Raw genomic sequence first — 9,764 nt, forward strand, 5'->3', positions numbered from 1 at the left:
CCCGGAAAGCCTCTTGGCACTGCTTGGTCCAGACCACCTTGTCTGGCTTCCCCTTCTTGCATAGCTCGGTGATGGGGGTGGCTATGGCGATAAAACGGGGCACAAACCTTAGATAGTATCCTGCCAACCCCATAAAGGCTTGGACCTGTTTTTTGGTGTAGGGAGCGGGCCACTCTGATCACCTCCACCTTGGCTGGTTGGGGCTTTAGGTGGCCGCTCCCCACCCAATGGCCCAGGTAAGATACTTCAGCCATCTCCACCTTGCACTTCTCTGCTTTTACAGTCAGCCCAGCCTCCTGGAGTCGGTCCAGCACTTGTCTAACCTGGGACACATGGTCCTCCATCCCCCTCAGTAGCTGATCCACCAGGTGTTGGAAGGTGGCCGGCGCTCCCTTGAGGCCGAAAGGCAGGGTCAGGAACTCATAGAGCCCCACGTGATAAAGGCCAATTTCAGCCGGGCATCTGCATCCAGCGGCACTTGCCAGTAGCCCTTTGTAAGGTCCATGGTAGTAAGGTATCGAGCTCCTCCCAATTTGTCTAGGAGCTCATCAGGCCTGGGCATAGGGTAGTCATCCAATACAGTGATGGCATTGAGCTTCCGATAGTCCACACAGAACCGGATCGACCCGTCCTTTTTGGGGACCAGCACCACGGGTGAGGCCCAAGGGCTGGCTGATGGCTGGATCACCCCCAAAGCCAACATGTCCCTGACCTCTCTTTCCAGGTCCTGAGCAGTTTTCCCTGTGACTAGGAAGGGGAAGCATTTTATCGGCGGGTGCGATCCTGTCTGCACCCAGTGGACAGTCAGATTAGTGCATCCAGGCTGGTTGGAAAACAGCTGTCGGTGCGGATGCGGCACCCCCCTGACCTCAGCTTGCTGGGCAGGGGTTAGCTGATCATAGAGGGGAATTGTTTCCAGGGGTGAACCCGCTCTGGTCCCAGGGAATAGATCTACTAAAGGGTCACCTCCCTGCTCCTCCCAATGTCCACACACGGCCAACACCACATTCCCCCTGGCATAATATGGCTTCATCATATTCACATGGTACACCCGGCGGTGGTCCACCCGGTTCAACAGCTCCACCACATAGTTTACCTCATTTAGCTGCTTGACAACCTTGAAAGGGCCTTCCCAGGTGGCCTGTAGTTTGTTCTTTCTCACGGGGATGAGAACCATCACCTGATCCCCGGTGGCGTAGGTGTGGGCCCGTGCCGTGCGGTCATACCAGACCTTCTGCTTCTTCTGGGCTCTGGCCAGATTCTCCCTGGCCAGGCCCATGAGTTCAGCAAGTCTCTCTCAGAAGATCAGGACATATTCCACCACTGACTCTCCATTGGGAGTGGCCTTCCCCTCCCATTCATCTCTCATCAGGTCCAGGGGGCCCCTTACCCTCCTTCCATATAACAGTTCGAAAGGCGAAAATCCGGTAGACTCCTGGGGTACCTCCCTTACACGAACAGCAGGTGAGGTAAGTATTTGTCCCAATCCTGCGGGTGCTGGTTCATAAAGGTTTTCAGCATCATCTTTAGCGTCCCATTGAACATCTCCACCAGCCCATTGGACTGGGGGTGATAAGCTGAGGCCCAGTTGTGCCGGACCCCACATTTCTCCCACAAGCACCGGAGCAGGGCCGACATGAAGTTGGATCCTTGGTCTGTCAAGACTTCCCTGGGGAACCCCACTCGGCTGAAAATGGTCAGGAGCGCATCCGCCACGGTGTCGGCTTCAATGGAAGCTAAGGGCACTGCCTCGGGGTAGTGGGTGGCGAAATCTACCACCACCAGAATGTATTTCTTCCCCGAGCGGGTCGTCTTGCTGAGAGGTCCCACTATGTCCATGGCCACCTTCTGGAAAGGTTCCTCTATGGTGGGCAAAGGTCTCAAAGCCGCTTTCCCCTTGTCCCGGGCCTTCCCCACCCTCTGACAGGGGTCACAGGATCGGCAATACTGCCAGACCGTGGTAAAGACCCCAGGCCAGTAAAAGTTCTGTAGCAACCTCTGCCGGGTGCGCCGGATTCCCTGGTGCTCTGCGAGGGGGATGTCATGGGCCAGGTACAGGAGCTTGCGGCGATACTTCTGGGGACCACCAACTGCCTCCTGATCCCACAGGACTCCACTTCCCCTGGGGGAGCCCATTCTCGGTACAGGAACCCCTTCTCCACAGGAACCTCTCCTGGCAGCCTCCCCTCATGGTCCGTACCACACTGAGGTCGGCCAGGTCCCTGAGCTTCCGCAAGGAGGGATCTTTCTGCAACTTGGCCTGGAACTCAGCGGCTGGGGAAGGGATGGTGACCGGTTTCCTCTCACTGGCCGGGTCTGAGGTCACAGGCTCTCTGAGCCGTGCCCCTCGACGCTCCCTCCCCACCAAGGTAGGGTCCTGCGCCTCCGGTGTGGCACCCTCCCCAAGGTCAGGGCGCAGTGCCCCTCGCCGGCTCTGGCTACGGGTCACAACCAGGGCGGTCTGGGGGTTGCTTGGCCAGTCCTCTAGGCCCCCCCCATCAAAACCTCAGTGGGCAAATGGTGGTGCACCCCCACGTCCTTGGGGCCCTCCTTGGCGCCCCATTTCAGGTGTACCCTTGCCACGGGCACCTTGAATGGGGTCCCACCCATCCCCGTCAGGGTCAGGTAGGTGTTGGGCACCACCCGATCTGGGGCCACCACCTCGGGCCGGGCCAGCGTCACTTCCGCGCTCATATCCCAGTATCCATTGACCTTCCTCCCATCCACCTCCAGGGGAACAAGGCACTCTCTCCGGAGGGACAGCCCTGCGCCCACCCTGTAAACCGACAATCCTGAGTCCAGAGCCTCCAGCCCTCTGGCGGAGCTGGCCGGGGGTATTCTTCCCTCCTGAGCATGTGGTAAGCTGGCAGCCCCCCTTGCCTGGGCCGTCTGCCCCTCGTCCAGCTGGGTCCCTACCCAGTTAACCCTGGGTAGGTTGGGTCTGCTCAGTCTGTCCCTGAGCCTGGGGCACTGGGTCTGTACGTGGCCTCTCTGGCCAGTGATAGCAGCTCAGGTCACGTTGGTCCCCTCGAGCAGGTTGGAGGGTGCTGACGCCAGGCGTTCCCCTTGGGAGGGGGTTCTCCACATTTCCCCGCTGGGAGGTCCCATGGTGACTCTCTCTCTGCATCGTGGGGGGCCTGTTCTTTTGGGACTCCTCCCTACTACCCAGCTGTCAACTTGTGGGTATATCCCTGCATTCGGTTGACCCGTTGTAGGTATGTGACCTCAAGCGTTTTACGCTGACTCCGGAACCTTTTCCAGTACATCTCGGGGGTCAGCCCAAACTCACGGAGTAGGGCCTGTTTGAACAGTTCGTAGTCCCCTGCCTCCGCCCCTTTCATTCGGCTGTACACCTCCACGGCTTTGGGGTCCAGTAAGGGGGTGAGAAACTGGAGCCTGTCTGCAGGGTCAACCCTGTGCATCTCACAGGCATTCTCAAAGGCTGTCAGGAAGCTATCTATGTCCTCCCCCTCCTTACGCTGGGCCAGGAGGCACTTATCAAAGCTCCTTGCAGTCTTGGGTCCCCCGTCACTCACCGCAGCCAGTGCCCCACTGCTCCTCAGCCTGGCCAGCTCCAGTTCATGATGACGTTGCCTCTCCTTCTCTTCCCGCTCATGCTGATGCTGCTTTTCATGATCCTCCAGCTCCCTCATTTTCATCTCCCTCTCCCATTTCAGCCGCCTCCGCTCCAGGGATGGGGAGCTCTGCCAGGAGGATCCCCTGCTGGCTGCCGGGGTCAGGGTGCCCTCGGTATTCGCTGGGCTTCCCCTAGCCCCTCCCCTAGGCATAGGTAGGAAGGGTCTTGGGATGTCCTCGGAGGCAGTCTGAACCCTCCCAGCCCGGTCAGGCCACAGGGCCCACGCTGCATCCACTGGGCGGCTTACCTCAGGGTCAGGGATCGGGTCATCCAAGCGATCCCTCTCCTCCAACTGGACAATCAGCTGTTCCTTGGTGGACCTCACAATGTGCAGCCCCCTCTGCCTGCACAACTCCACCAGGTCGCTCTTTAGGCGTTTAGCGTACATCTCCCTACTGACCACTTGCAGGCCGGGACAGCTTTCCATGGTTTCCAGGAAGAACCCCTAGGGTTCCAGTCCTTCTTGAGGTCACCACCTCTTTGCCAGGGTCGAGCTGCAGACTCCTCCACCCCTGGGACCGCTCGCTGCAATCCCCCGGGGGACCCTGTTACTGCAAAAATCCTTCTCTCTGGTCACACACTCCCAGGGGTTAACCGCCCCCGGAAACCGTCTCTCTCTCTGAATCTTCAGCACACCTGGTCCCCGTCAATCCCCCTTCATTTTACTGTTCCCCAGTCACTTACTGCAGGAAGCGCTGTTCACAGGGTGCAGTAGATCCCACTTCTACCACCAGTTGTCACGGAGTCTGGGAGAGTCCGGGGCCTGCACCCCTCTTCCTGGGATTCACTGTGACTCTCAGCCAGCCAGTAAAATGGAAGGTTTATTGGACAATAGGAACACAGTCTAAAACAGAGCTTGTGGGTACCACCAGGACCCCTCAGTCAAGTCCTTCTGTGGGAGCAGGGACCTTAGACCCCAGCCCTGGGGTTCCCTGTGTTCCACCACCCAGCACCAAACTGAAAACTAAACTCCCCTAGCAGGCTCTCTCCTGCAGCCTCTGTCCACATTCCCGGGCAGAGGTGTTACCTTCCCCTTCCCCTCCCACTCCTGGCTCAGGTTACAGGCCCTCAGGTACCCCATCCCCAGTGAGACTCCCCTGCCACATTCCCAGGTCAACACTCCACCCCCGCTGCGTCACATACATAAGGCTGTGTGTGATGCGTAGGGCTCCATGTGTGTGTGTGCGTGCGTGCATAGGGCTCTGTGCACTTGTGTGTGTGTGACAAGATGGTGTGTCCAGCAGGGTTGGATGGGAGGCTACACAGTGGAAGCTCAGTGACAGTCAGGCCATTGCACAGCATGATTGCAGAATGAGGGGATGCTAATCAGAGTTTCCTGGACACATCAGAGAAGCTTCTGAGTGGAGAGGGCTGTCTGTCCATCGGTCTGTGTGTCTGACTGGGTTATCTGTGAGCAACTCATTAAACAGAATCCAATTTCAGAGCATCGCTCTTACTTGCTCTTAGCCTGTCAGGAGCTGTTTCCCCTCTGCCTCCCTCTCCCCCTGGGGATGGCACAGGGGCAGGGGCCCTGGTGTGGGCCATGGAGAAAGACAGCCAGTCACTCCTGAGAACAGCACGTCAGCCCTCAGGACCAGACAATGGCTGCTCCGCCACTGGCAGGTGAGTGCAGCTGAGCCAGTGGAGGGGAAGCCCCGTGGCCTGGCCTGCAGCACAGGGGGAGCCGGGGTTCTGACGTTCCCTTTGTTTTCACAGTGACGTTCGGAGCCTGGGGATCACCCTCATGGGGCACCAGAAGAAGATTCTGAGCAGCATCCAGATCATGAGGTCTCAGCTGCTGAACACCAGTGGCCCCAGGCGGCATCTCTAATCGCCAGCTCCCCAGACCCAGCAGCTGGCAGTCCAAAAGCACTGATCCTGGCAGAGTGGCGAGCAAAGCCAGCGGGAGAAGCGCCGAGCCAGAACCTTGAGCCACTGTGGCTTTCTGTTGCCTTGCTGTGAGTCGCGCTCCCAAGGGAAAGTGGAAGAGCTTTCCAGGTACATTGCTGAATCTGCTGGCTCCTTCCTCTGGCTGAAGGTAGGAGCAGCCTCCAGAGCAGGGCAGGCCACTTCATTTTCCATCCTGTGTCCCTGCGGGGCCGGGGCTCCTAGCATGGCCTAGCTAGGGGCTGTGCAATAGAAGGGAGCAGCACTACCAAGCTGCTCCAGCAAGCTAACCACACGGGGTGTGCTGACCAGGCTGGGCCTTGCAAAGGGAGTAGCACTGACTGACAGCGATGGCGGGAGCAGCCGGGCAAGTCTCTTCCATGCGCTGCTGCCGACTGTGTCTGAGCTGCTATTGTACTACCTGGAGGCTTAGCTGGATCTCTGAGCCTAGCCGGGCCTCCCACACCATTGCATGGCAGAGACAGCAAAGCGCCCACTCCCACCACCCTGTGATGGTTCCTGCTCTACCCAAGACCTCCAGACCATGAGGCTCCCAGGGTCATTGCCACTGCTCTCAGGAGAGTCACTGGGAAACTGGACCATCTTGAGCCTCCTGCGGCAGTTTCACGGGTGCTGTGAGCGGAGGGGACTTCCTTGGAGCTGGGGAGAGGGGCCCAGGAGCACTGGCGCCTGCTCGGGGAGACGTGAGACGTGCTGTCAAAGGAGAACCCAGAACCCGCTAGGAAGTCACCACTTCCTGAATGCACCAGCACTGAACCCAGCACAGGCAGGCCAGGGCGAGGGGAGAGCATGTGTCTTAGGGCTACACGCTCAGGTTTTCCTCCGGAGCAGAGGTCAGTCTTGTGCCGCATGAGGGGCCGTGTCCCCTCTCACGGTCCTGTCACATCTTCTTCCGTGTCTGAGGGGGCTGTATTGAACTCTGTTCCTACATTGCCTAAAAACAGCCAGGGGCTGCCCGAGCCAGTCTGCCTCATTGTGTTCACAGAGCCTGGCCAAGCCTCCCCTGGAGACAGTCACCAGCGGCACTGCTCCCAGCAGCACGCCGAGCTGCGAACACACCATGCCCCTGCCCAAGGCTGTGCCCAGCTGTCAGATCCAGGCTGCCCAGCAGGTGAGGGCTTCTCCACGCCACCCTGACAGGAGCTGCGCCAGCTCCCTGCTTGCGCCCCCTGCTGGTGAGCGCGCCCTGGCACGATGCGGGGCTTTGGAAGGCAGCAGGCCAGTGCACTGAGGTTGTTGGACGCACTGAGCTGTCCCCAGAGGCAGAGACTTGCTCGAAGCAGAGGGACTGGCACAGGCTGGAGAGGAAAGCGGGCCTCTTGCTCCCCTTTGTAAATACAATTTTCTACCATGTTCAAAGCTGGTTTACTATGTCTGACTTTAGACACGCAAAAATGATCTCAAAGCACAGAAAGCCCAGCCCAGAGGTGGCCACGCTGCCAAGACTCTTCAAGGGGGCATGTAGCCGGAGCTCACTGAGGGGCCCCACTCCGTGGGGCAGGGGCAAAGAGCTCCACCCAATGCTGCTGTTACTTGTGTGTCTGAGACCCATGCCGGTTCGCAGGCGAGGCCAGAGTCCGCTCTCAGTTATGGCAGAGGAAATCCAGAGGCACTCCGTTGGTCCCAGTAGGGATAGTCTGGATTTACACCAGCACATGTGACAGCAGGATTTGGCCCGAGGTCGCCTTCCAGCAGCGCCAGATGAACTGGAGGATGGTGGGATGTGGGGGGAGGGGTTAAAGCCATTTTCCAGTCTGCAATAATCCTGGCTAAGCTAAACCCTCCCTGGGCTTGGTTTAGTTTTCTATCCAGGGCGTCTACATCTCAATTCTACTCTAGGACTATATCGTGGGCACTCTACTGCTTCCTATGGAAGCTCTTCCGAACGAGGGCTAGATGCAGTATGTGGTTCTAGGTACATTGCACCCTCTGTGCACTCAGACCCCTCACGCGCCAATCCTGGGGTCTGTGTACTCGGAGCTTTACGCAGCACATGGAATGCGTGGGGGAGGGTGCTGGCTGGGCCTTACCCGACCTGCGGCACATGGGAGGTATAAGGGCAGGAGGGTTCTGGATAGATCCTGGTTCCCGGGGGGCAGAGGGTTGCTGGATGGTCCCTAGGGACGGGGAGGGTTGCTGGATGTGTCCTGGTACCCAGGGATGGGGGGTGGGGTTGCTGGACAGCCCCAACCCCTGGGGATGGGAGTTGCTGGATGGGCCCTGGTACCCAGAGGATGGGGGGTTGCTGGCCAGGTGCTGGTCCCTGGCAGAGGAGTGTTGCTGGATGGGCCCAGGTCCCCAGGGACAGGGAGTTGCTAGATGGCCCTTGCCTCTCTCTTCCTTGCCCTTCTTTTATGGTCTGAGTCTGCACCTCTTCCCGGACAATAAAACTCTTCCCATTGCCCATTTCTCTGTCTCTTATTGACAAATGTGTCATGTGGGGCTGCTCGCACGGGGCACAAGGGCTGGTGAAGCTGCTAAGGAATCCACAGGCGGCTGCTGCCATCCCTTCCGGGAGGCATGGGGCCGCCCAAGGGGCCCTGCCCAGAGGAGTCAGCACCCCTTCCCTTCTCTCGCCCCACACAGCACTGCACACACAGGGCAGGCCTTTCGGTTATTTTACGTGTGAGATTCTGTGGGCAGGCTCCCAGCTCGAGGAGCATGTTGAGCTGAGAAATGGGGCGTGGCAAAGCCAATATGAGTTATATAGTGTGAGTGCATGAGTGTGTGAGTGCATGCACATGGGTGTGTTTGTGTGTGCATAGCATGTGTATGGATGTGTGTGCATGTATGTGCAAAGCATATGTGTGCATGGATGCACTTGTATGTGAATGCAAGCACATGTGCATTTTGTGCATAGTGTGAGTGTGCATGGATGTGCATGTGTGTATAAGTGCAGGCATGTGTGTAGCATGAGTGTGTGTGCATAGGGTGTCTGTGTGCGCATAGCATGAATGTGTCTGTATGGGTGGGTGGGAAGAGAAGAGTTAGTGTCATTGCTGTTGTTGTTACAGTCCAATCCCATTTCATCCTGGGTGCTCGTTGGATGGAGGAGTCACCTGGGTCCCTCTCTCTGGCCAGGTGTGGTCAGGACTTCTCTCAGGACCAGGAGGACAAAGGCCCTGGGTCCCAGGAGATGGTGGACGAGGCAGCCGTGATGGTGAAGCTTGGCCCAGTAGCCAATTTTTCTCCTCTACATCTCTTTCTTTAAGGCCTCACAAAGGGAGTTGTTAGGGGGCTTATTCCTTCACCCACTTACTTCCCTGGTCCTTCTCGCATGAACAGAGAGCAACAACACCCGAAGTCCAAAGGTGCAAACAATTTGACGTTTATTGGGGTGAACTTCCAGCAAGCATGATTCCAGTTTCCTTCTGTCCCCTTCCCAGTTCTGACACCACAGAGCCTTACACCTGTGTCCCTGATCTCATTTCCTGCCTTTAGCTCAACATGATTCTAATTTCCCCACCCCCATTCCCTGTTCCCATTTTCCCCCTTAGCAAAACATGATTCCAATTTCCCCACCCACCCACTTACTGACGCACACACACACTTCCTGATTGACTGCAGACTATATAGTAAAACTTGAGTTCGTCTTAGCTATACCTTAACCAATCATTTTCCTGAAATTTAACTAACCAATCCTAACACATTGTAACATGATTATTTAACCAATTATATCTCACCACCTTAATTAGTTTACACCCAGGAAAATTAATTATACAGCAGACAGAAACAATCACAGAACCAGACAGAGATTATGCAGACAAACAGTGGGGAAATGGGGACTACAGTGATAGAACAACAAAGAAATGAGGATTTCACATCTCAGCTATGGATAAGCGAGTTCTTACCAAACAGAAAACTATCAACCTAAATTTCCTTTTACATCTTCTAGGCACTTCCCTTTCTCTGGAGGCGATAGGCATCATCAGGACAGGATTGTATCCTAACAGCCCAATAGCACCTTCTTTCAGTGTGACTAGTTTGGAATGGGAGGAGGTGACCGGTCGCTTCCCAGCTTATGGCTGCCTCTGCTGCTTAGCCAAAGGCCTTAGCCTAAGCACAGGGCCTCAGACTGTCACAGTAAGAGAAGGCTCTTACATCGGCAGACAGTGATTTTGATTCTTTCTTTTATACCTCTAGAACTAGCTAATTGATAAGAATACACCTAAATTCTTAGAGTCTAGGCCTTTACAGACAGGCCTGAATATCTATATCC

The 9,764-nt window shown here is 56.8% G+C and overlaps 1 protein-coding gene across 1 annotated transcript in view; it reads left to right on the forward strand.

Moving 5' to 3' along the window:
• Positions 1–7,937, forward strand: part of EPHA8 (EPH receptor A8) — a 101,032-nt gene extending 93,095 nt beyond the window's left edge. The window contains exon 16 of the mRNA XM_073316605.1: positions 5,354–7,937. Within this exon, the coding sequence (XP_073172706.1) occupies positions 5,354–5,468 (115 nt within the window). The 3' untranslated portion in view covers positions 5,469–7,937. The remainder of the gene's footprint in view (positions 1–5,353) is intronic.
• The last annotated feature ends 1,827 nt before the right edge of the window (positions 7,938–9,764 follow it).

The sequence above is a fragment of the Lepidochelys kempii genome, chromosome 18, assembly GCF_965140285.1.
Source record: "Lepidochelys kempii isolate rLepKem1 chromosome 18, rLepKem1.hap1, whole genome shotgun sequence".
NCBI lineage: Eukaryota > Metazoa > Chordata > Testudines > Cheloniidae > Lepidochelys > Lepidochelys kempii.